Below are 27034 nucleotides of genomic sequence, written 5' to 3'. Positions count from 1 at the left end.
TCAGGGAGGCCCTGCTACACCCAGGCCACACTCCTGGCACCCAGGATACGTACTTTGGAAGTCCAGCTGCAGGGACAGGACGTCTTTGAAGAGGATGCCCTCCTGTTTGGCTAGCTGCCCAGCCTCCTCCTGGGGGCCTTGTTCCCCAACAGCTGCCTTGAGCATGTCGTCGTCCATCACTTTCGGATCCATCGAGTCATATGACCGGCTCATCCTTCCTGAGAAATTGCGTTCCTCTTCACAGACTGTTCCTTTGGTTTGAGAACAGAATTGGGCTGTGTCTGTCATGGTGTCCTGGTCTGTCAGGAGGCCACAGGCTGCCCACTCCCATCCTGTGCTTCTGTACCTTGGGGCAAATGCATTGCTGGAAGGCTGCCCTAAGCCTTCCCAGCAGTGGCCCTCCTGGGAGTACCTCATCCCCAGGCAGACAGTCATGCATGGAGGAGCCATTGACCCAAGGTGGCCATTCATGTTCTCCCTTGAGAAATGGGAACCTTGGCATCTCAGAATGAGAGTGACCTTATGAGCTGGGTGCTCACATAGGGAGGAACTATGTAACTAGCACTCGCCAGGCACATGGGTAGAGAGGTAGAGAGCAAGAACACACACACACACACACACACACACACACACACACACACACACAACACAGAGCAGGTATTCACTTGCTGCTTCCCTAAGTCCAGGCTGTGTACATGTTAGTGTCTCTTTATGCAGTTTTGGAGTTCTCACATTATTTTCTCTGTTGCTTAAGCTAAATCGGGTTGCTAATGGCCCAAAGGGATCTGCTGAGGCACTGTGGTAAAGGCAGGGTCTGTATATTGGGTTAATTGTACTTGATTGCTTATGCTCTGCTGGGTAGCATCACAGCCCTGGAGGGCAGCTGCTCAGACCTCACTCTGATCATTTCCAACCCCAGAAAGGTGGGGCCACATGCTCCTGGCAGTCCACTGGAATTCGGCCTTCGCAACACTCTGGGAGTCCATCCTCCCCTCTGCTCCCACTTGCTTCTCACCTCCCTTCTTACCTCGTGCCTTTGGTCACAGGTCTCCCTGAACCTCTGGTCCTCCCCATCTCCATTCCAGGTGGGCTTCCCTCTGCTTTCTACTCCCCAGGGCCAGGAACCCTGACAATCTGTCTTCCTTCTAAGATGGCCTCCCTCTTTGCTCTGTTACCATCCATTTGAATGCAGCATATATAAGTATTCACTTTCTGTTCTTCCACTATCCCTGGTCAAAGATTCCGATGTCACTAACTCGTGTGTGAGTGCCCTGCCCTTCCACTCACCTACCCAATGTCATGTAGCCATTTCCTCTGAATTAAAACATTCCTTCCTGGAGGGAGAGTGACTCATAAGGCTCAGGAAGCTCACCAAGTTACAATACTAGGAGGCTACTTAAGAGTTGATATAAGGCCATGCATGGAGGCACATGCTTTAGGCAGGAGGATCTCTAAGTCTGAGGCCAGCCTTAGTCTACCTAGTGAGTTCCAGGACCAGCCAAGGCTATTTAAAAGACCCTGTCTCAAAAACAAAACAAAACATCCAAAACAAACAAACAGCAACAACAACAACAACAACAGAGTTTATATATAATTTCTGAGGAAGAAAAAGCAGTCTTTGATAGAGGGGCTTGTAAGTTAGGCTTAGAGCTCCAGGACACAACTGCCATGATTTGTCACCCATGCTGGGATTGGCTTTTTAGCGACGCAGCTGCCTTTGAGTCCCTCATCATCCTGTAGTAACTGCAGTGAGCTCACTGGCTCACCAAGCTCTACCTGGATGCGACAGTTTCTTTGATCTGGGTATCTCCCATGGTCCCTGCTTTTTCTCCATCTGTGCCCCCCATCCTTCAGCCTTGTCTTCCTGCTCTCTCCAGCTGACTCCTCCTCCTCAGGGTGACTGACTGATTCAAACTCCCAGGGCAATTCTTGTGCTCATCAGCTTCCTATTCTTCCTAAACAATTTTCCTTAAAGTTTCTCATAATTTACCACCAACCTCAAAGTTTACTTCTGGGGAATTTTTAATGTGTTTCATTTGTGAGATGTTATCTGAAAAGTATTTAGAGCTTAAAAAAAGCAACAAAAAGGTGTTGTACTTTGGGAAATGACTCAATCTGGTGTCAAAACTTTGACCTCCATTTCATCAAAGCCCATTAACTGTGACAGGTCGAGCTAGCTTTCAGTCAAGTCCAGCAGGTTCTATGCAGTGTAGGATTGGTGTTAATCTATGCTAAATGTTCACACCCAGGGCAGAACTGTGATTCTGACTGTGTATCTTTTGAAAAATAACTCCACCAGCTCAAACCTTGGTCTTGTTCCTGTTGGGCTGATAATTCCTTCCCCCTGCATTTCTGTAAGATCTTGTTCAGTCTCCACACCCATCCTGAATAACTACTACAAGTCATGAACAACTCAGACAGGTCTGTTTCAGACATGAATTAAATAATCATGCCAATATATACTTACAAACAACAAGTTAGTAGGGATGAAAGCACTCAGTAGGGAAGGTTAGCCTGGCCAGGGAAGACACAATTTGAAGGACAAATAGAAAAGAAAGCAGGAAGAGGGAACTGCAAGATGAGGACCCCAAGCAAGAAAGCAGAAGTGATGCAGGGCTGGAACTGCATTTCTATCCTATGGTGGCTGGGAAGCTCCTAGGGCTTATAACGCAGAGATGGATTAGATTTTATTTTTAAAAATCTCGTTATTAATAGGTTTCCTGCTTCCCCCAATAGTTTCTCTGCCGATGTAGTAAACCAGATCAAGCTGACCTGAAAAAGGGTAACAACAGGTTATATTGAGCAAAGCTTCTCCTCCTGGGCAGGGTCTCTGGTTCCAGAGATGGAGGACAGAGAAGTCGAGCACCCAAGCCAGGGCAGGAAAGTGATATAGACTGTATGCGAGGGGTGATGATGCTTCCACCATAAGGTAGGTTTGTGCCCAAGTATGGCCACAAGCTGAGCAGTTCAGCGGGGATTGGAGCGGCTGGCAACTTGAGGGGAGGAAGCTACAGTAGCCACCAAGGATGCAGGAACTGGGGGTTTTTGGCATCTTTCCTTTGTTCTGAGACTCTCTGAGTGGGTAGGGTTTGGGTGGAGGGACCAGGGCTTCCAGGACAATGCAGGGACAAAAGAAAGAAAGCCAGCATGGAAGAAGGGAGGGAGGAAGAAAGGAGTGTATGAGAGTCTGGGACATCTCTAGGAACTCAGTTTATATGTAGGACTAATCATCCCCAGCTTGAAACAGAATCTAGTTTGGAAGGTTACACCCAAGCTAAGTGATTGATTGGTCCAATAATAGTGTTAGAAAGTGGGGTGGAGGAAAAGTTTAATAGAAAAAGAAGCTGAAATAAATTGCCCTTCAGAAGAACTTTGCTATGAGAGTTCAAGGTTCATGGCCACAAAGAGCTCTAAGGATCCCTGAAGTGGGAGAGCGCTAGAGGAGATGACCTCATGGTCTAGGCAGCCATGAGGAGCCCTGAAGGAAAAGACAGACTTTCCAGTTCCCTTAGCTCCCTCAGATCCAGAGAACAAAGGACGTTTCTGACTCATACAGTTTATTTGGGGGGTGGGGGGTGGGGAGTGGTAGTCTTTTTAGTTCCACATCATGGAACCTGGCCTGACCTAGTCTATTTGACCCTTGCATGGTGGAAGACCTAGACAAGAGAGTAAAGTTGCAATTCAAGTTTGTCTGGGCCCAGATGTTGGGAGATGGGCTTGTGCACAACTGTACGTGGGGAGAGAGAACTTCATGAGAGCTACAAGATCCCAGTAGCTCTCTATAACCAACCTTGAGAAAGGATACTAAAGGGGTATGGCCTGATTTCTGGGGTTGACAGCAACAGTTATGAATAACTCAGAGAGGTCTTCAGTTTCCAACTTGAATTAGATAACTCAACCCAATATTTACTTACAAACAATGACAAGTTAGTGTACGTGCAGAACTATGAAAACACACAGTAGGGATCTTTGTAACATCAAGGCTTTCCTAGGTTGACCAAAATGCAGATTTCCCAAAAGACTGCTTGTATATACCAGAACCCATTTTCCTAATCATGACTCTATTGTAACCAGCATACTAGGAACAACATTATCACAGCTCATGTTTCTAACAGTTTTTTCCTAAAACAAGGCCCAAAGAATCCTCCCGTATGGGGATTATCAATAATTTATCGAAATGGGGGCCTGGTTGACTTGCCTGATGATAGTGTCTTTGGTGAAGACCAGAGGTAGGATGTGGAGAAGCAGCAGAAAGCTTTACTTACAAATCAACCAGGTAGGCTCTTCACTGGGAGAAAGTCCAAGTTTTCCTGAGAAACAACAACCTGGATCAGTTGGACCTGCAACACCATATATATCCTATTGTCCATAAAATAATGAGAATAAAAGCAACTGCTGACGGCTTGTCATACTCTCAGTGCACACAACTTATTTAATTACATGTCTGCTCTGGCAGCTATTAAGAAGGGTGCCTTAGGCCGGGCGGTGGTGGCGCACGCCTTTAATCCCAGCACTCGGAGACAGAGGCAGGAGGATCTCTGTGAGTTCGAGGCCTTCCTGGTGAGTTCCAGGGCAGACAAGGCTACACTGAGAAACCCTGTCTCGAAAATCAAAACAAAACAGAAAGGTGTCTTAGTGCCCTCACTTCCCAGATGGGAAAACTGAGGCTTTGGGGGGAAAAGGTCATACAGTGAAATACTGACAGCGACTGATATGGAACCCTAGTATCTGTATTCTCATCCCAAGCACTTCATACAGCACCAAACGAAGTAACTTATTGATGATCAAGAGAATGGGGTACCCGTCTTTCTACGAAACTGATCAGGCCAGGAAACCGGCAGATAGACGCTCTTCCTACTAGCTTTTGCGGGCTTTAGTATCTATACGTAATTTTCTTCTCCAAAGGCCTAATAAGTCTCAGTAAAATGGCATGTGTGCCCATCTTACAAATGAGAAAGGCCAGGTCGGAGTCCTCACAGAAGAGTTACAAGACAGACTTGAATCACGCAACCTCTGCTCTTGGAGTCGTTTTGGAGCCTAGACTCTGCTTGCTTCTTACCTTCCTAAGGCCTCTCCTTGAAGTGGACGCGTCGCTTGGTTGCTGGGTAACCAAGCACCGCCACTCTGTTGCTAAGGGGAAGTCAGGCAATAGATATCCTGGGTGAAAGTTGAGGTGTCACGTGACCATATTTCTGGGCGGTGAACCAGCCTTGAAGAAAACAAACGTCTCTCCAATCAGCACCGTCAATGCGCGACAACTTCTAGTTAAGCTTTCTTTATTTGGAAGATTGACGCGCCTTTTACCCAATCATAGTAAGGATTCTCTAGACGGACCAACAGGCTAATGAATCAAAATGAACGGCCACCCCGCTTGGAGGCGGGTCCAGGGGGCGGTTGTGCCGCTACGGCTGACGGGGACCCCAGTGACTTAGCTTGCTTCCTGCCCAATCGGACGCTGCGGGGTGGGTGGGACTTCACCGAGAGTGGCGTGCCGTCCAATCGGAGGCGGGCTGGGCAGACGCTGCCCAATAGAGATGCACCCCGAGGGCGAGGTCAGGCCGGCGCTCAGCGTTCCCGAGGGTGGGGCGGGGGCAAGTGTCAGTCAGGGCAGAGCGCGGCGCGGGCAGCGGAGACCCGCGGCACACAGGCATCCGGGCCGGAACGAGGCCTGCAGAGATGGAGTTCCTGCTGGGGAATCCGTTCAGCACCCCTGTAGGGCAGTGTCTTGGTAAGGCCGCGCGTGGGGCAGGCGTCGAGTGAGCCACAGGACGGCTGGCCGGGCTGGTGAGGTCCAGGGCCTCCCCCCTTCCCCGACACAGCGATCACTTCACGTGCGGGTTGGGCCTCTGCCAATAAGCGGTGTCATCTCAAAGGTGGACCGGGCATCCTTGTCACGGGGCCTCTGCCTGACGCTGGTGCCACCTCACCCTGCCAGGAGGCTCCCCGGAGGTGCAACTTGGACTCTGAGAGGCCGCCTGCATCCCTACCCATCAGGGCCCAGCCATTCAAGTCTCTCCCTAGAAGTAGTGCCCATGCTGGTCTGCTTACCCTTGCGTGTTGGGAGATGTCACTGCGAGCAGTCTTGTCCAGGCATCTCGCTGCATCTGCTCCCAGGGCCTCTTTCTCCCAGAGCCTTTGTGGAACGTCACTTCTTTCTTCCATCCTCGTCCCTACTCATTGGTACCAATGACTCTGAGGCTGGGCACCCTCCCAGAAAATGTCCCATGCTGCATGACTTCTAATTTGAGCTGCAACTCAGCCAGGCTGTAGGAGGGACTGGAATGGGGGAGGCGTTCCGGGAAGGTGACTGTCTTGGCAAGGGGATGGCGTGGCTGCAGAGCCTCCTAGGAAAGAAGGGAGGCCAGCCATGCTGCTTGTTGATAAGCTCTCCACTGGAACCCGGAAACTTGGGCTCCAGTGGTGACTTTGCCAGGGACTCTCCTCTTGACCTCGTTTTCTTGTCTGTCACAAGAGGTGTTTGGGGATAAAACGTGGTGGGACTTTCCAAGTTCTCAAGTTTTTAACTTTACTTATTATGAACTTTACACCGATATTCAGTGTCTCCTTATATTGACCCTTGTTCTCCCATCATGTTAAATTGGCAAGACTGAAGTCTTGCTGGTAGTATAGTACTCAGATCACCCGTCAATATTATAAGGAGCCAGAGATGGGCAGCATGCCACATGAAGAAAAGCAGAGGCAAAGTGGCCACTGTGACGTTTCCTCACTGGAAAAGCCACTTGCAGACGGGGCGGGGGGGGGGGGGGGGGATAGTTCAGTGGTAGAGCTAGCTAAGCACACACAAAATCCTAGATTTGATCCCCAGCATTGCAAGTAATAAATAATAAACAAGCAATTTGGCTTTTCACTCAAGGCTGGAACTTATGCCATGGGATCAGTCAAAAATGCTGACTAGTGTCTTTCAAAACGATGTTTTGGGGCCGGAGTGCTGGCTCACCGGATAAGAGCGCTGCCTGTTGATCCAGGTTCAATTCCCAGCACCTGTATAGAGGCTCGCACAGGCTGTAACTTCAGTTCCAGGGGATTTGTTGCCCTCTGCTGGCCTCTTTTATATACATGGCATGTAAATAGTGCACAGACATACAGACAGACAAAACACTCACACAAAAAATGTTTAAAAATTAAATATTAGCAGGTTGGTTGGAAGTGTCTTGTATGAACAGGGATCTGTACTATCCTTATGAGTCTGACTAGTTCAGGCAATAGAGATTTGCTTTTTTTTTTTTTGCTTTGCATATGAGTTTATAGCCTACTTTTCAGTCTTTAGAGAGGCCCATGAACTTACCGAGGCTCCTTCTGTTGGTTAGCTGGCATTTTAGGGGCATTTTGTTCCTTTTTGGGACAGTGTCTTTTATAAATAATCATGGGTAGTGGGACCTGAAAGTCTTTCCCACTTCTATAACACTCCGTTCTCTGATGCTCACTCGAGTATCTCTCTTTCTATTTTTTTTTCAATTTTATGTGCTTGTTTTGCCTTCATGTATGTCTATTCACCACTTGTGTGCCTTGTGCCCACAGAGGCCAGGACGGGGTGTGGGATCTCTTGGAACTGGAGTTACAGATAGCTGTGAGCTTCCGTGGGAGAGCTGGTAATAAAACCTGGGTCCCCTGGAGGAGCATCACCTGCTCTTAGCCACACTGAGTCATCTCTCCAGACCCCCCTCTCTTTTCAACAAGATTTTCTTTTATTTATGTATGTGTGTGCATGTGTCTGTGTGAGCGTATCCATACCTGTGTGTGTATGTGGGTGCCTGTGAGGAAGGCATTGGATCCCTTAGAGCAAAGTTACAGGCATTTGTGACCTGGCTGATGAGGGTGCTGGGATCCTGTTTTGCCCCTGTCTTCAAGTGTTCTGTCGCTTCAGTCCAAACTCGCTTCTCAGTCCAGTTGGTGTTGAGTTCAAGCCAGTGAACTCGAGGGTTTTGGAGGGTTAGGGGAGGGAAGCTGGCAGGTACAAAGGGCAGCATGTCAAAAGGATAAGTAAGGGATAGAGGGGTAGTTGAGCAGCCGTAAATAAGTAAATGTGTTAGATGTGACCTGAGTTGAATGACCTTGGCTGTAGAACGTCAGAAGATTGTGTAAGCCTTCTGAGCCCGAGAGTGACTGTCAGCTGAGTGAAAAGGAGGGAAGGGTGGGGAGAGACTTGTGTTTAGAGTGCTGCCGTTTGAAGAGGATGATGTCTACCAGCAATTGGTATCTTATCTGGAACGTTGTAGACTCAGTGAATTGGGCCATCTTTCTGTTCACAACAGAATAATTAAGTCAGGGTTGTGTTTTCTGTCAGAGGAGGCCATGTGATGTGACTGGTTTATGACCTGTGAAGGAATATACCCTCCCAGGCCTTAGGTCCGCTATTGCTTGTAAAAGACACTTGAGGAGCTGGGTTGATGGTTCTTATTAAGATCAGTGTTGCTCTCACAGAAGACAACACATTCAGTTCCAGGGGCCACAGTTCATGACCATCTCTAACTGGAGTTCTGGGGAACTGACACACTTTTTTGGCCTCTGTGGCAGGCACGTGGCACATATACATACATACAGGCAAACACACACATACACACAATAAATAAATAGATCTTTAGAAAAATAAATTTGATCATGAAGGGTCCCTGTTGCTAGGCAGCCAATAGTCAGTAGCTAGGCCTTAGTCATTTTGCTTGGAAAAATGATAAATTGACAGATTGAAATTTTTTTTTTTTTTTTGGTTTTTGGAGACAGGGTTTCTCTGTGTAGCTTTGCGCCTTTCCTGGAACTCACTTGGTAGCCCAGGCTGGCCTCGAACTCACAGAGATCCGCCTGCCTCTGCCTCCCGAGTGCTGGGATTAAAGGCGTGCGCCACCACCGCCCGGCCGACAGATTGAAATTTTAATGGATATTCTGTACTATTGTGGCAAAGAGTAAACATGATTTTGGGTACTGTGATTTTTTTTAAGTATGTACATATGCTGGGAATGGTGGTACATGCTAGTAATCCCAGGAGGAGGTGGAGCCAGGAGGATCAGGAGTTCAAGGCCAGCTTCATCTACATAGAGAGTTTGAGGCTGTTGTGGGCTACATGAGACCCTATCTCAAGACACCATCAGCAGCAACAGAGTATGTTCTAGGGATGAGGAGACGATATGCAAAAATAGCAACCACAGGCTAACCCTTTAAGACTGGAGAGATGGTTCAGCAATTAAAAGCACTGGCTGCTCTTCCAGAGGACCCAGATTTGATTCCTGGCACTCACATGGCAGCTCACAACTCTGTAACTCCACTCTCAAGAATTCTGAGACTCTTTTAACACCGTGGACACCAAGTATGCACGTGACACACAGACATGTGTAAGCAAGACACCCATACACATACAATTAATAAATAGATAAATCTCTAAAAAAAATATAACAGCAGCTGTGGGCCTGGAGAGATGGCTCAGAGGTTAAGGGCATCTATTGTTCTTTCAGAGGACCCAGGATGGGATGCCAGTACCCACATGGTGGCTCACATTGCCTGTAACTTTAATTCCAGGGGAACCAACACTCAGTTCTGATCTCTGTGGGCTCCTGCATTATTGTGGTACACACACATGCACATAAAATAAAAACAAACGTTTAACAGTAGCTAAAAGCGATTCTTTTTTTTTTTTTTTTTTTTTTTTTTTTTTTTTTTTTTTTTTCGACTAAGAATTTTGCTAATTATTAAAGCGTCCCACCACCGCCCGCCTTGCTAAAAGCGATTCTACAAGGACCATTTTTTCCTTCCAGCTGTTTTGTCCTAAGTTGTTGTTCCCATTTTAGAGATGTGGAAATTGAGGCTCAGAGGAGTGAAGTGACTGTTTAGCTGGTCGGTGAGAGAGCCAGGATCTCTGGTTTTGGGGTTTTAGGACTTTGGGAGCTGCCTGAACTGCTGATGAGCTGTAGTTTAGAGGATGTCAAAAGATGGTGGAGGACAGGAGTGAGTGTGTCCTCTGAGTCTGAGGGACTCTTTAGGGCAAGAGAAGGGTAGGTGAGACCTGGGGACAACTGAATGAGCAGGGGAAGGGGAGAGGACATGGGCTTATCTGACCACTAGACTCAGTGGGGAGAGGTGGCTGTGGGGAATGTGGTTGAGTGACAAGATGAAGCTCTCCTGTGGTTGGGCAATGTCAAAGATGACTTTTTTTTTTCTGTGCTAAGATTTGAAGCAAGTGCTAAGTGCGACTTTAATTGGCTTCAACTTTTAGTTTCTAGACTTCATTTCCCCACCCATAAAGTCCTCATTAGCTGCACATGCCTCATGCCTAAGTATCTTAGTCATTTCTGAGTACCTGTAAGATCCCAGGCCTTGGGAATACAGGTGTTTGTGGGGTTATGCTTGGACCCAGGGCCTTATGAATGCTAGGCAGGTGGGTATGCATATTTTTAAAAGCTACTATCCAGGAGCCCATGGAGAGAAAACATCATCACTAGACATGTCCTGGGCTGGAGTAGCTGGTGGAGAAACTTGTAGACTTCTGATGTGGTGCTGTTTGGTTCAATACTTAGGCTGCCTGTGTGGTGCTGGCAGCCAAGAACACAGTCTGACATAACTATTTGTACATTTCATGTATGGATCCCGTCCTTTGTTCTGGAAGTTGCTCATTAGTAGAATGTGTAGTTTGGAGCTAAGAAGTGTGGGAAAAAAATTAAACAAATTCAAGATATGACTGTTCGATCTCAACCTACTACTCAGAGTTGGATGAAGTTGAATGCCGTATATCAGGAATTCCCCAAGTCAGGTCCATGGTGTCCTGCAGATGCCTGCCGTTTTCCTTGTATTGGCTAGAAATGTTTTAAGGTATTCAATTCAAAGATTATCTCTTTTCTTTGAAGTACTTCAGCAACAGACAGAAGGCAGATAATCAGTCACAGCGTTTGTGTTTGGAGACTAGGTGGTGTTGGACATGAAGTACTTCCCAGTGTCCTGTGAATGGGAGATGATGAACTCTAGCCTGGCTCTTTATACCAAGAATAATCAGTTGTCCTGCTGAGTGTTGTAACAGTTGTCAATTGTGCAAAGCCTCTGGCTTTATCATTTTCTTTAGTCTTTGCAACTGTGTAAGAGACATAGGAGGAGACTGAAAGAAACTTACACTGTCTCACTAAGCACCAACAATATGCAGGCTCTGCACAGAATATCACTGAATCCCCAGAACATTGAATTATGTGAATCTAATCATTTCTGTTTCACTTAAAGAAACCCAGACTCTGGGAAAAGAAGAGACGTGCAGGCCAGTGGCAGAGTGAAGCATGGAATTCTGTCCTGGCCAGTGCTCACTGGGCACTTCTTGGACTCAGAATGCATAATTCATCAGCATCAGAACCCGGAAGGCCTGCTAAGCTGGAATGCTGTGCCTCACTCATAGAGTTTCTGAGGCAAGGTCTGGAACTTTGTATTTCGAATCAGCTCCCTAGTCCATGCTGCTGCTCTTGCTGGTACACTTTGAGAACCATTGCTGGAGATGGAATAGTTGGCTTCTTTTCATCTTTTCTTTATCTTTCTTCAAACACTAAATAGGGACTTTTGGGGACTATCTCACCGGGGCGGTGGTGGCGCACGCCTTTAATCCCAGCACTCGGGAGGCAGAGCCAGGTGGATCTTTGTGAGTTCGAGGCCAGCCTGGTCTACAGAGTAAGATCCAGGAAAGGCGCAAAGCTACACAGAGAAACCCTGTCTTGAAAACAAAACAAAACAAAAACAAAAACAAAAAAATAGGGACTTTTAGGGACTATCTCTAAAGGCTGATTATTTCGAGTTTATTTATTTAGGCATTCAATGGCTTTATATTGCCCACCTGTATGTGCATAGCTAAGCATTTACCAGGATGGTCAGTCAACAAAGAACTTGGACAGGTATCTAGATCATATAAGACAGAAAATGATTGGATAAGATGGGACAAGTTAGTGAAGTAAGAGAATAGAGAAGAGGAGGAATATTAAGAAGAGTAGCTAAAGGTTTTTTTTTTTAAGTTCAATATTAAATTCCTATGTGCCAGAGGCCATAATGGCTCCTTGCATCTTACAATCATTTAATCTTCACAGTAGTGGCGTAAAGAGATACTGTTTTTATCTCTGATTTGCAGATGGGAACCATCAAGGCAGCACAAAGATGTGTTAGCCTACTTAGGGTCCCATGGCTAATAGTGAGGGAGTTGGAGTCTAAACCCAGCACTCTGCCTCTGGGAATTGCACTGGGCTGCTCTGGGCAGTTACAGAAAGATCATTCTCCTCTCTCAGCATCAAAGCAGAATGAAAAGGTGGGTCCCACTAGGAAATTAGCTGCAGACAGTGACACTCTCTCCAAGGTCAGGGACATGCCCTATGATCTGCCATCAGAAATGAAAAGCGCAGGTCACTGGAGTACTGGGACAAGGCCTGAGGTTCTGAGAACATTGACCCTTCATTGTCTGGACAGGTTATAGAACACCAGACTGGAAGGACATGAGGGGTCGGCTTCTCTTTCTCTTCTGCTGTTTAACACATGTAAGCAGGGCCTCTAGGAGTGCCACCACCGAGGGCACCATTTGGGAAAGTTCAGATCCTCATATAACTAACTGTGCTCTAAAAACAAAAGTCAGTGACAACCACAGAGAAAATAGGAAACAGAAAAATGCAAAGGAGAATAAAGTTTCCATCAAAACTTTCTTTTCTTTTTTTTTTTTTAAAGATTTATTTATTTATTATGTTTTTTTTCATGTATGCCTGAGCAGAAGAGGTAAGATCTCATTACAGGTGGTTGTGACCCATGTGGTTGCTGGGAATTGAGCTCAGACCTCTGGAAGAGCAGTCAATGCTCTTAACCTCTGAGCCATCTCTCCAGCCCCATCAAAAACTTTCTTACAAATTCCTTGAGATTTTTCTTATTCTTGTCTTTTTTCATTACTTGGAAAGCAACATCCTCTAACCTCTCAGCATGTTCCTGTATTATCTTTCTGTTCTTAGTTATGTACAAGATGTGGGATGTCAGCGAGAGGGAGGGGTAAACAGGGTGCTTTGAGGAGTGTCACATGAGTGATGTTACTCTTGGCCTGGCAGATGAGTCAGCCAGAGTTTTTTGACTGACCCAGTAGTTTGGAAGGATATAATAACATTCAAGTCTTGGGGGCTGGGCCAGCTTTCTTTTTCCTTTTTAAATTTTAATATTTTGTGTGTAAGTGTGTGAGTGTGTGTGTGTGTGTGTGTGTGTGTGTGTGTGTGTGTGTGTGTGTGTGTGTGTGTGTTGTCTGCATATGTCTGGGCACCATGTGTATGTAATGTCCAGGGAGGCCAGAAGGAGTCATCAGATCTCCTGAAACTGGAGTTGCAGATGGTTGTGAGCTGCCATGTGGGTGCTGGGAACCAAACCCAGGTTCTCTGGAAACGTAGTCAACGATCTTAGCTGCTGAGCCTTCTCTCTAGCCCCCCACCCCAGCTTGGTTTAATCTTTTTATTTATTTATTTATCTTATGTATGTGTGTATGAGTGTGGTTGTGTGGATGCCACAGTACTCAGGTGGAGGCCAGAGGACGGTGTTTGGGAGTCAGTCCTCTTCTGTCATCCACGGGATCCAGGAATTGAACTCAGGTCCTCAAGCCTGTGTGCACGTGCCTTTATGAGCACTGAGCTCTCTCTGGTCCTCACTGTGGTTAGAAAAGAGGGTTTTTTTCAAGCCAGTTTCAGATTTGGCCCCTATTCCTTTCTCCCGATAAAAGATTCTCTTTGATTTTCTCCATCGGAGCGCCGAGCCTGCTCCTCCTCCTCTCTTCAGGCCACCTTCTGAGAGCTCCCTTCTGTTTGTGGCCTGGCGCTGCCTTGCAACTCACAGTGCTGTTATTGCCAGCAGAAAAGCAAAAGGTGGTGCTGCGGCCCAGTTTCTCCCATGCACTGTTTGGACCAAGTGTTCTGTGAAGGCACCTGTGTCCAGTCATTTTCTCTTTAAAACATTTTGGTAAAGCCGCGTGGTGGTGGTGTGGTGGTGGTGGTGGTGGTGCACGCTTTTAATCCCAGCACCTGGGAGGCAGAGGCAAGTGGATCTTTGAGTTCGAGGCCAGGCTAGTCTACAGAGTTTGTTCCAGAACAGCCAGGATTACACAGAGAAACCCTGTCTCGAAAAACCAAAAAAAAAAAAAAAAAAAAAAAAAAAAGAAAAAAAGGAAAAGTGCATATGACACAGTTTATCATCGGGACCATTTTTGTGCCTGTGTTTGTGTATGGAGACCAGAGGACAACCTTGGGTGTCATCCTTAGACTGGCAGGGTCTCATTGGTTTGAAGCTCACCAATTATGCGAGACTGGCTGGCCAGTGGGCTCTTGTCTTTGCTTTGCTGGTGTTCCTTTTTTTTTTTTTTTTTTAAGACAGGGTCTCATTATGTCTCTCTGGCTGGCCTAGAACTCGCTATGTAGACAAGCCTGGCTTGGGGCTTAGAGATTTGTCCGCCTCTGCCTGCTGGCCCTCGTGCAGTTTTATGTAGGTTTGGGGGATCAAGCTTAGGTCCTTACATGTCCGAGGTGTGCCTTCGCCCCATTTAACCATTTTTTTTTTTTTTTAAAGACAGGGTTTCTCTGTGTAGCTTTGCGCCTTTCTGAATCGCTTTGAGACCAGCTGGCTCGAACTCACAGAATTCACCTGCCTCTGCTCCGAGGCTGGATTAAGCGTCGCCCACCCCCCCCATTAACCATTTTAAACACAAGGCACAGCGGTAGTGATGCTCATTTTTGTGGGGAGCGTCACCGCCATCTACCACCGACCACTTTATTTCACAAATCTGAAAGAACATCTCCTGGGCCCCTCCCCCGTCCCAGCAACCGCCATTCTGTTTCAGACACTATGAACTTAACTCTCTAGGAGTTTCATGTGAAAAGTCATCCAGGATTTGTCCTTTTGTGTCTATTTCACTTGGTGTGGTTTTTTTCTCTCTTTTTGGTTCTTTGAGACCGTTTCTGTGTGTATATAAATAGCTCTGGCTGTGCTGGAACTTATTCTGTAGACCAGATGGCCTCAAACTCACAGAGATCTGCCTGCCTCTGCCTCCTGGGTGCAGGGATTAAAGGCATGTGCCACCATCTCCCAGCCTTAAACTTTATTTTTTAATTAGCAGGTTTTCTTGTGGCTTTCGTATATGTATTTAGTAGGTTGACTTTTTCTCTGTGCTTCCCTTTCCTTCATCTCCCTGCTCTGCTTCTCTGCTTCAAGTTTTCCACCTCCAGTACCCTCCCCCAGTACCCACCCCAGTACCCTCCCCAGGTACTCTCCTGTCCCTAAAGAAGTGTTTTTTTGTTTTTTTTTAAATTGTGCTGGAGTTCAAATCCAGGGTCTTGAGCATGCTAGGTGAACACCAAACCACTGAACTATGTCCCCAGCTCTTCTTGGCTAAATACTTCGCTAACGTAATTTGCTTTCTCACAAAATTCCAGGTAGTTTATATATATATAAACTAACTTGGAGCTGGCTATTCAGAAGCACAGAGGTAGTAACTAAGGTTCACTGATGTGTGAAGTGGGGATAGTTGTGTAGGAATCAACTCCTACCCAGTGGAGTCTGTACCTACTCCAAGTGGTCAGAAATATAGGACTGAACAGAATTATAGGGTTCCCAGTTGGAATGAGGGGGAAAATTCCACATATTGGTGTCGGAAGTGTGTGTAAGGGTAAAAACAGCATAGGCCTACCCTCTTTGGGCCTGTTTCCCTATACAATTGAGAGGGTAGGCCAAGGGAAGCTAGGGCACTTTTATCTGGAACCCTATAATTCTTTGAGTTGCTGGTTTAGGAATTTCAGAGGTTGGGGCTGGAGGTGTGGTGTAGTGGTTAAGGACACTGTTCTCACAGGACCCACATGGTGGCTCAACTCCTTGTAACTCCAGGTCCAGGGGATTGAAGCCCTCCCTCATCTGACCTCTGCAGGCTCCAGGCATGCCGGTGGTGTATACATACACACACATGCAGGCAGAACACTCATCTACATAAAAAAAAAATCTAAGAAGAATTTCAGAAGTTAACCTAAGAAACTAAGTCTCTCTCTGGAAGGCACTAGCAAATTCAGCTTTCAAACTGCCCAGCAACACAGTTTCCGAGACCACCTTTTCTTATTTTGACTAATGATCTACCAGAACTAGAGGATTTCTCTCTGGAGGAGCAGGGGAGGAACATACTTAAGAGTATTTCTATTGTGGGTCCCTGTTCTTGTCACCAGCTCTCAAAGATTGACAGCCCAATTTTCTGAGATGAAATCTCTCTCTCAGCTGGATGGGGTGGCTCACACACAATTTCAGCACCCATGCATCTTAGGCAAAGAGGTTATTGAGTGAGTTGAAGGCCAGCCTGGGCTACAGTGAGTTCAAGACTGGTCTAGGCTAGAGTAAGTTGTTCTCTATTGCACTTAATTTAAAAATAAAACTCCAAAGAGAATTTTTGATATGCCTACAAGACTACTGAACTTGCACTTCACTGATGGTTAGAACAGCAGCTTACACCTTGGAGAAAGGTCCATTTTACAATCTAGTGTCTGCTTAAGATCCTCCTCTTCTTCTATCCACAACTGTGGTTCTTCGACAGACTCAGAGAGTGGATTGTGGAGACCCACAGAGGTTTCCTAGTGAGAACTTACTCAGGGTCTGAGAATCTGAGCTTGCTTTACCCAGCAGGGCTACATAAGAGGATGATTTGACCAGGGGTGTGGTTACCAGGTGTTTGGAAGGGTCTACACTTGGCTGTGTAGGGTGCGTTGATCTAGCAAGGGGGAGGTCTTTTGCCCCGCCCCTTGGCGTTGTTATAAAAAGTCCTTTTGAATAAATGGAAAAGGCTGTTGGGTTTTGACCCAGTTCTTCCCGAAGCTATCCTGTGTTTCTGTTTTCCCCCTCGTCCTCTAGGTCTCTCTACCTGATATTTTCTTATCCCTCTCTCCTCCTCCTAAGAACCCTTGAAAAGGTGGGAGCTGGCCTCCCACAGTGGACTCCACAACCCTTTGGGTGGAAGGCCTCAAGGAGGCTGAAGAAGCACATTGTCAAATCAGTCATCAGAAAACCTGCCGGGGGAGGATGCTTGTTCACAGACTTTGAAGTCATTCAGACATCCCTTCACCCAGTTGTATAAATAATCACTGAGCTATGCAGTTTAGGAGTCAAGGGCACAGATTTTGGAGTCCTGAGTCAAGTCCCTACTCTGGCATTTACAAACCATGAACCTTGAGGACAGGCCTTCAGTTACAAGCTTAGGTCCCTAGACAATAAAATATAAGTCATGCCTGGCACAGTGGTACGCACTGTAGTCTGCTACTTAGGTGGCTGGGTTGAGAGGATCACTTGAGCCCGGAATTGGAGGTCACCCTGAGTAACATATCAAGTCCATGTCTCTTAAAAAAAACTAACTCGGGTCCCCAACTCCTAGTCATCTTGTCCATGCCGGGGATGGTGGCATATGCCTTTATTCCCAGCTTGGAAGGCAGAGGCAGTCAGATTTCTATGAGTTCAGGGGATAGCTTGGTCTACATAGTGAGTTCCAAACAACCAAGGCTACACAGTGAGAGCCTGTCTCAGAAAACAAACCAGAAGACATTACTCCAGATTGTGCCAGGAATTTGAACAAAGGCAATACATGTTTCTCCTGCCGTGGTAGGAGTCCTCCCAAGGTCCTATACTGAGTCAGTTTTATGACATCAACAGGGCTTTTATTTGCCCACAGTTTCTTGCCAGTCATTTGGCTGGTTGTTATGGTAGAGAGGCTCAATGAGGCAGTATCAAGATGGTGTTTAATGGAGGGGCACTTGACTCACTCTCTTGGAGGCAAATACTTTTTATTGTTTGAAAGCTAATCTGATTTAGACTGCTTGATAGGAAAAACAGCCTAGCTTCAGGTTTGATGGCTTAAATGAAACTGGTCCCTAAAATCACCTTTAGCTTGTGTTTTATTGGCTTTTTCTGGCACTCAATTTCAAACAGGAACTATATCTCAGGCTAGGACCTGAGAAGCCTGGGATAGGTTAACTTTCTGCTACTGCCTGGCTGGGTGACTTTGGGTAGGTCATGTCCTACTTGCTTATGTATTTGAACAACAGGTTCTTCAGGTTCATTCCCAGTCCTGCAACTTAAGGAACCAATTTCATAAGATAAAAGGTGGCTTTAGTTTAAGACTTGTGCTCCTCTATAGGAGTATTCTTAAGAATCCAGGTTATATGTGTGTATACACATATACACACACTTCATACATTGATTTATACCTGTGTGTATAATAAATTTATTATTGTATTTTATAATAAATATTATATATTTGCTTTCTGGTGTTTTTCACTGAGATAGGATTCTCCTTTTTTGTTTTTTGAGAGAGGGTCTTAGGTATGGTTTTCTTATAGAAAATACAATCTTAGTTGTTACATTTTTGACAGATGTATGCATTTTTGTAGTCTACACCCTGCCAAGACACAGAATATCAATCACATTCAAGAAAGATTTTTTGTTTTTTTTTCATGCCGGGTCCCAGGCGGGCTTCCTGTCAGCATACCTGCTGAGGCAGTCACAGATCTTGTCTGTCTCTGTAGGTGAGTGTTGCCTGTCTGGAAGTGCAGTTAAGTGAATCACATGGCAATGTGCTGTTTGTGCTTAATCCTAGTGATACTCTGACAGGTTTTCTGCTGTCTTCTGGCCCTGAGAAATCCTATACCTGTACATGCTATTTCCACCACCTGCTACCCCGAAAGGTCATGAAGTTTGGCTGCCTTCCAGTCTTCTGAGCTGCTACGGTTGAGAAGCGAGGGCCCTCTGCCAGGGGCCCACCATATTGTCTGCTGAACGTGCTGGAAGAGAGGGAAAGAACAGTTTGATTTCCAGATTCTAGGTTGAGTTTGTTTCTATAATTGTTGGTGTCACAGTCTTCTCACTTGTCAGCTGGGCACATTCGATCCACCAGCAGACAAGACTAACTCTGACACCCGAAAATGTCACTTGTAATGGCACATTTCTAAAAAGGTGTCCACGGGATGCATTCATTTCAATTTCATATACACATAAGACAGATTGCTCCAGGGGTGAGCAGTGTCAAAAGAAGGGAGGTGAGGAGGGTGGAGAATCACTCTGAACCTAGAGGCTCTGTGTGTCTCTTGTCTGAAGACCTGGCTGTTGGGGTTTGGTTTGTTGGCTTGGCTTCTCAGTGTCCTCAACCTTTGTTTCACCTTGGTTTTTGTCCTGGCTGACTTAGCCAGTTGCTCTCCCTGACCAGTTGCCCTTAGCTGGCGCCCTTCCTTTTTTCTCCTTCCCTTTCTACATTGTGTGCCCTTATCGGGGACACCTGTTAGAGACCTCCCAGGACTCCCCATCTCCTGAGCCACCATGACCTGGCCTGGTACAGGAGGCCCTCCCGCACTGGGCTCCCTCCTGTCTCTCCCCTTCAGGCCCCTGCAAACCTCTGCTGCTCCGTACTCTCCCCGCAGTGCGTGGCAACATGCTGTGGCCCTGTGTAGCGGCCTTGCTTGCTTGTGGTTTGGATCTATAACTCCTTTTGGGGCTAGTTGGGGGCCTTCCGATGCCAAAAACTCCTAATCTGCAGTGATATGGCATTTTATACGTATTTGATAAATATCTGATTATTTAAGTGTGGTTATTAGCCTTTGGTTCTGGAATAGGGTTGGGAGTGCTCTCTCTGGCTGTCCGTATACTTTTAGGCTCCCTATTTTCTATGTGGAAAATATGTCTGAGATGAGGACTAGGGGTTTGCCCTGAGAATGTACTGGTGGAGGAAGAGAGGAATCATATTTATCCCTCTGGGTACTGAAGTGTTGGGGGAAGTTGGCTCTCCTCGCGGTGCTCAGTGGGTTGTAGGCTCCAGGGCACAGCTCGCGTGTTTGGAACCAAGTCCTGTTTCTTGTTTTTCAGCTTTCTCTCTGGAAGTTTTAAGGATGTGGTCCTAAAAATGGGACTGTGTGATTTTGCCTCTCTTGATGTCCTTAGAATCAAATACTCCAACAGGATTGAAGCCCAGCACCGCCTGCTGGTGTCAGCCATCTCCCCTGGCTTCATGTGGAGTTGTACATGGGCCAGGTCAGTGAGATCAGGTGTGGACGTCTCTGCCCTATCCATGCACATGCTACCTAGCACAGGTCAGGACCCAGGTAAAGCTGAGGACTCCCTCCAAGAAAGTGCTCAGCTGTTTTATGGGACTGTGGTTCTCTGTTCTGTCAGGGCTGAGAAAGTGACATGGGACACTGTTTGTCTCTAGCACCTTTCGGGAAGATCGTTAAAAATCAACTGCATCTTCCCAATTGAGTCACACTCCAGTACACAGAGCAACGCTCAGGACATGTGGTTTTATTTTGGCAAAATATACATGCAAATAATGTAATATTTTTTACCATAACTATTTCAAATACAGAATTCAATGGTAGTAAGTACATTCACATTTAATGTCCTTGTGCAGCCATTACAACCATTCATTTCCAGTAGCTTTTTAAAATCTTTCCTAACAGAAGTTGTGTGTCCTTTAGACACCAATTCTCCATAACCTCATGCAAATACCATTCTACAATCTGTCAATCTGTCTATGAATCTGACCACTCAAGAACCTCATATAAATGAAACTATACAGCATTTATCTTTTAAAAGTTGACTTAATTTGCGTTCTCTATCTTCAGGGCTCATCCATGTTAGAGTACACGTCAGACTCTGGTTGTTTTTTTTTTTTTTTTTTTTTTTTTTTTTTCTGAGACAAGGTCTCACTGTGTATCCTTGGCTAGCCTGGAACTCTTTGTAAATCAGACTGGCCACAACTCAGAGATCCTCTGCCTCTGAGTGCTGGCATTAAAAGTATGTGCCACCACACTCAGCTTTTCTTGTTTTTAAATGCTGAATAATAAATATTCCATTTTATGGACAGACTACATCCTGTTATACATTCATCTACTGATAGACACTAAGGCTAATTTTGCCTTTTAACAATTTTGAATAATACCATTATGAATAAGGGTGCACAAACATCTTATCTTAGTTAGTTTCTGTGATGAAACACAACCAAAAGCAAGTTGGGGAGGAAAGGGTTTATTTGGCTTATATACTTCTACCTTGTAGTTCATTACTGAAGGAAGTCAGGGCAGGAATCTGGAGGCAGGAGCTGATGCAGAGGCCATGGGGTGCTGCTTAGTGGAGTACTTCATCTAGTTTGCTCAGCCTGTTTTGTTCTGGAACCCAGGGCTAGTCCAGGGATGGCACCACCCACAATGGGCTGGGCCCTTCCCCATTAGTCACTAATTAAGAAAATGCCCTACATGCTTGCCTACAGCCCAATCTTAGGGAGGCATTTTCTTAATTGAAGTTCCCTCCTCTCAGATAACTTTAGCTTGTGCCAAGTTGACATAAAACTCTCCAGCACACATCTGTTTGAATGCTTGCTTTTGATGCATTTGGGCACATAGCCAGAAATAGAATTGCTGGGTAATCTGGTAAACCAACTTTTAATTTCTTTCTCCAACTTTTCATTTCTTTTTAATTTTTTAAAAATTTATGTGTATGTGTGTGCATGTGTAATTTCTTTTTTTAAACAAAAAAAAATAGCATTTTTTTCTTCCAAGGAATTATCAACATCTTAGACACAGACCACATTCGTCAAATAGGATAAGGTACCTTCATATTATCATGAGATGATAAATATCTCAGTGACTTATGACAATGCACACAAAAAAGACAGCAGTCTTTAAAAGAGCAGCAAAGAGCTGAATAGAACTTGTTTTTAAGTGCATGAGGGTAAAGCCAAGCATTATGAAAAATGTTAATGCTATCGCTAGTTAGAAAAAGTAGCGGAATATCTTAGCATTGAAGCACTTGGGTTTCTGGTAGACATGTAAGAACAGAGGACATTTTAGTCTTGGAGGTAAGAACAACTTCTTTATTACCTCTCAGCATTCCACAGGCTTTGTGTGAATGTTTCCGGTGATTAGCTTTGTTCATAAATAGTCAAGATCTGTGAAAATGTCACATCTCCAGTAAACCTTAAAATATTTCCATCTGAAAATTTATGCAGATTCTTATTCCTTCAGTCTTGACTGTGTTTCCTTCCAGGTTCCACCAGACATTTACATTTTACGTTTTAAGATTTGTGAATTTGAAATTAGAATTGACTTTTCAAATACTAAACATCACAAGCCATTTCATACATCAAGCCCTAGCCAGCCAGCTTTTTTTTTTTTTTTTTTTTTCAGACAGGGTCTCTCTACATGAAACACTGTCTGTCCTTCAACTTACTGTGCTGTGTAGACCATGATGGCTTCAAACTCACAGAGATCCACCTGCCTCTGCCTCCCAAGTGCTGGGATTAAAGATGTGTGCCACCACACCCAGCTTGCGGGCCTACTTTTAATTTCTTGGGGCACCTATATACTGTTTTCCTAAGCAGCCATTCTGTTTTCCATTTGTACCAAACGTGCACAAGGGGTCATATTTCTCCATACCTTCTCTGACATTTTTTTTTGTTTTGTTGATAATAGCTATGTTAATGAGTGTGAAAGCTGTTTGTTTACATTCCTTTAGGAGGTATATTATGAAGCACTTACATAGAACCAAAATTAAGGATGTGTATCTAGAGGAGGGCAGAGCATCAGAACCGTGGGTCAAATACTCTGTTTTGCAGCATTTTATACTTCCTGGGATGACACTGTATGGTGGTTGTGACAAAAAACTGTTTCGTTGAAATAGATGGTAGCCAGCTGGTGCTGTAGGTTTAGAGGCAAGATAGAGCCAAGAGACATGTGGGATCATTTGTGGTTATGTGGCAAAGCAGACATTAGAGCACTTCCTTAGATTGGTGGCATTGTCTTGTCTTTCAGTGATGTCATGCTTCCCAGTGAGGCAACTCCCTGCCCTGGATACCTAGTCAGGCAGGTACTATCCTGAGAAGCAAGATAAGGGACAAGCCTTTGCCCCAGGCCCGTGAGTGCCTTGTTTGGGGCTGAGCTTAGGAGTTTGCACTGAGAGATACACGGAGGCACATTATTTCAGAGTCTAGGGTGAGTCTGTGTGACAAAAGAGAACAAGGCCAGCAGGAGGCTCAGGAGAGTGGTTAGTCTACTGAGGGTCGTGTGGAGAAATGAACGTGCCTGGGGTGCCTGGACCTGGTTTTGAAGGATGAGCAGGAGTTGACCAGAGAGGGATAAGGGAGTTTGGAGGAGGAAAAAGATGCCTTTCAGCTTTTTACTGAAATCACTGATTGAGGTTCTTGTGTGAGAGAATGTCCCAAGGAGTCTTCAGTTTCAAGTCTTGATAGACTCAGGGTGCTGGTTATGATATGATCCCTGGCTCAGAGCTCTATCAAGGGATCAGAGGCTGCTCAATGGGGAGAGAGTGGTCTGCTGGCCACTTTTAACCATCAGTTCTGTTATAGTGGCCCTAGGCTTCTTTGGGGGGAAGTGTGCATAACAACCTTCCTCTCGGGTTGGCAAGAGGAAGAAGTATGATGTGTCTTGGATGGCTGGGGGAGGTCTTCCCATGACATTTTTCTACCCTCAGGCGATGTCTCTGGCCTTTGATGCCAGTTGGGCATCCCAAAGCCCTTTGTTTGTCCTTCATTCAATTTGTGTGACAACATAGACCCATTCTTGTTTCTTAAAACTAAGACAATATAGGAGCCTCTATTCTGTCGTGAGGAAGCCTGTTAAGACCCTCACTGTACTCCAGGAGGTAATTCCTGGCAGCTACTTATCAAGTAGTCATTTACCCTGAGGTTTCTTTTATATTAAGGATCCTGTGTAGACTTAATTATAAAATTAAGCTTGTGCTTGTCATGGTATTGCATGTTTTCAAGATCTTGACATGGCAGAATGTGTAGATCCACTGTGTGCATGGCAATCCACAGACTATATATTCAGTTATATAGACGTTCTCCTGCTGGGCAGTGGCTTTGGGTCTTTAAGCAACATACCTTTGTACCTTTTTTTTTTTTTTTCAAAACAGGGTTTCTTTGTAGCCCTGCCTGTCCTGGAACTTGCTCTGTAGACTAGGCTGGCCTCGAACTTACAGATCCACCTGCCTCTGCTTCCTGAGTGCTGGGACTAAAGGAATGTGCCACCACCACCCGACTATCTTTGTTCTTTAGTGTTCTTTTTAAACGTTTCTCTTGTTTAGATTCTGTGTGAGACTCTGGGAGCATTTCATATTGTGATAGACATGGCTACATTCCCCTGCCCTCCAAAGCTATTGTGAATTAGCCTCTGACCTACAGAACCCCAGAATGCCCGTTCAGTCCCTATCCTCTTCAGTGTGGGGGTCATGTACTTGCCCACTGGTCCGAGGAGGGGCAATAGCAGGTAGTGGTTCTGGGGCCATACCATCTGGTGGAAGACCATCTCTGACACCTCTGTTGAAAACCTCAGCATCCCCTCCTGAGTTCAGGTCTCCTGGAAATGCAGAGGTGGGAAATGCAATAAGGGAGGCTGTGGAGACTGTCCACCTGCAGTCCTGGCCTCCACCTAAGAAAGGTCAGTCAGGACCGTATGTTTATTTAAGGGGCTCTCCTAAGAACACTTTAGCTGGACTGGAGAAATGACTCAGCAGTTAAGAGCACTGGCTGCTCTTGCAGAGAACCTAGGTTCAATTCCTAGGGCCCACACGGTGGCTCGCAACTATCGCTAACTCCAGTTCCAGAGAATCAAATGCCCTTTTCTGACCTCTGCAAGCATTAGGCACCCACATGGTGCACACACATACATGCAGACAAAACATTCATACACATCAAAGAAGAAAGAGCTCTTCAGTTGCCATTTTCTACCGATTCCATGTGGCGTGTATTGAATGGGTGTCCATTCTTGGTGCCATCTACCTGCCAGTCATGTGGAAACTGAATTTCTGTTGCTGCCCTATGGTTACAACCTTTTATATACAGAATTCAGTTTTCTTCACTTTACTGTGACCCATCTATTCTCATTTTCAGAATCATAGCGTCTTTCCAAGTAGATGTTATTCCCCTTTATTGCTAAGCAGTAACATAAAGAGAAGTCAGATGCCTCGTGTATCCTTTAATTAGGGTCAGAACAGAGAGGCAAAATGCTGTTTCTCTAAATCTGAGGAATATTCTCAGAGATTGAAACTTAAGATTTGGTTTCATGACAGTTAAAAAAAAAGAGCTGGGTCTGTGGGGTGACTGCCATCTCTTGAGGGATGCTGGTCATTTACTTGCAGTACCCCAAGGCAGTATTATTTTTTTCAGGTTTACACATGGGTCTGAGTTATGTGTCAGAGACCCCTCAGAAAGTAGGTGACAGACAGAACAGACTTGAACCCACATCTGGCTCATGCTACAGACAGTACCTGGCTCAGGAGGGCTCCAGGATCTAGAGACACCATCTGCTATGGTTTTGATGCAGTTATTATGTTCCGTCTCTATTATGAGGTATTAAGCTGGTGGAAACTTACTCCAGTTGTGTTTAGAAGGGGTGCCTTTGGAAGGCGTGTAGGGTTAGATAAGGTGGAGCTCCCGTGACTGAACCCTGGGGTATTTATAAGATGTGGGAAGGACACCAGAAGAGATGCACATTGACACACATGCTTTCCCTGTACCTTGTCATGTGATTATCTTGTGCTTCTCTGGGACCTCTGCCTGAAAAAGGCTATAACTGGAGCTCCGGTGACAGAGCTGTAACTACCTACTGACCTTTGACCTCTAGAATGATGAGCTACAATAAACTCCCTTATAATGAACCAGTATCCATGTTATTGGCATCAGAAACTGGACTCACATACCATGTTCTAGGACTTTCTCCATAGAAGTGAAGATGAATGACCTCTCCTTCCTACTGGGCTCTTCCAGCCTGCTGGCTCCAGAATATGCATCTGGTTGCTTTTCTCTCCCTTCCCTGTATATTGGCTGAGAGTTTCCCTTCATCCTTAGGGCCATCTTCAGAGCTTCCCTTGTTTATGAGCCTCCTGTGCATGCATTTTTCTGCACTGATTCTTTATCTTTTGAGACACATTCTCAGTATGTAACTCTGGGTGGCCTGGGACTCACTCTGTAGACCCAGCTGGCCCTGAACTTGTAGAGATCTGCTGTTGCCTCCCAAGTGCTAGGGTTAAAAGCATGTGCCACCACACCTGGCATTTTTTTTTAACTTGGGAAATTTACTTATAAAGGACTTTTATCCTTTTCACTTGGCATTACTCCAAAGTAACATTAAAATAATAAAAGGCTCACTGCACAAACCCAGTGACCTGAGTTTGATCCCAGGATCCCACAGTAGGAGAACTGATTCTCTAGAGTTTTCTGACTTTCACATACATGCTATGGCACATGTGTGCTGACAAACATACAAGCACATGCCCATGCATGTATGTGCCTGTGCATGTACACACACACTAATAGTAATAAATACTAGTTTATAATATAAAGGGTAGAGGTAGGTATTGATAAGTGTTATGGTGTTTATCTGTTAAATTCAAAGCCCTAGGTTTAATTCATCACCACACACACAAAATAATGATAAATAAAAGCAGTAAAATCAAATAAGGGTGATTTTTGCTGGGTCCTGCGGAGCTACCCGAGGTCCCAGTTGAGGCTCATTCCCAGCTAGAAGAAAGAGCTTGCTGAATGATGGGAAAGTAGCAGTCTACTTGATGTCCCAGCACTGTGATAGGACAGGAGAGAAAAGGCAAGTCCAGTATTTTTTACCACTACCACCCTGACTCACCAACCTTACCTGCTGCAGATCTGCAGCCACTGTGTGGGAACCCTCTTCTAGTCTCTGATACCGTAGTTTGTGTGTCATTTAGGGGCATACCACCATCCTCTGGGTCTTTGTTTCCTGCCTGCCCAGAATGGCTCTCTCTCTGTCTGATGTTCACGTGAGGAGATTCTGCTCTTCCCCTGAGGCGAGGCTCAGCTGCTGCTCTTACGGAGAAGGCCATTTGCTCCTAGAACCACTGGTCTCCCCGCCTCCCTGCCACAGTTACTTCCTGTGCACTTTTGCCGCAGCCTATCTTAGCACAGATCAGGTTAGTAGGAGGGGTGGGGCGTTTTGGGGAGACTGAGCCTCTAGAAGGGCCACTCTGTCATGTTGAGAGGGTTCGGGGGCTGGGA

General features: G+C 45.6%; 2 protein-coding genes across 12 annotated transcripts in view; one reads left to right on the top strand and one right to left on the bottom strand.

The window, feature by feature from the left end:
- The window catches only part of Drc3 (dynein regulatory complex subunit 3), a 44229-nt gene extending 37487 nt beyond the window's left edge, over positions 1-6742 (bottom strand). Inside the window, exons 1-3 of one of the 9 annotated variants that reach the window (XM_028856499.2) lie at positions 6049-6742; positions 4199-4310; positions 54-251 (exon numbers count right to left, since the gene is read on the bottom strand). In XM_028856499.2, the coding sequence (XP_028712332.1) occupies positions 54-213 (160 nt within the window). In that variant the 5' untranslated portion in view covers positions 214-251; positions 4199-4310; positions 6049-6742. The other 8 variants (XM_028856497.2, XM_037201607.1, XM_037201605.1 and 5 more) reach the window with 8 other exon arrangements.
- Tom1l2 (target of myb1 like 2 membrane trafficking protein) overlaps positions 5581-27034 on the top strand; it is a 128160-nt gene continuing 106706 nt past the window's right edge. For all 3 annotated transcript variants that reach the window (XM_028856505.2, XM_028856503.2, XM_028856500.2), the window contains exon 1: positions 5581-5728. In XM_028856505.2, the coding sequence (XP_028712338.1) occupies positions 5677-5728 (52 nt within the window). In that variant the 5' untranslated portion in view covers positions 5581-5676. The remainder of the gene's footprint in view (positions 5729-27034) is intronic.

The sequence above is a fragment of the Peromyscus leucopus genome, chromosome 8b (assembly GCF_004664715.2).
Source record: "Peromyscus leucopus breed LL Stock chromosome 8b, UCI_PerLeu_2.1, whole genome shotgun sequence".
Lineage (NCBI taxonomy): Eukaryota > Metazoa > Chordata > Mammalia > Rodentia > Cricetidae > Peromyscus > Peromyscus leucopus.
Note: the sequence above shows the minus strand (reverse complement) of the source record. Positions and strands in the feature narration are given on the sequence as shown.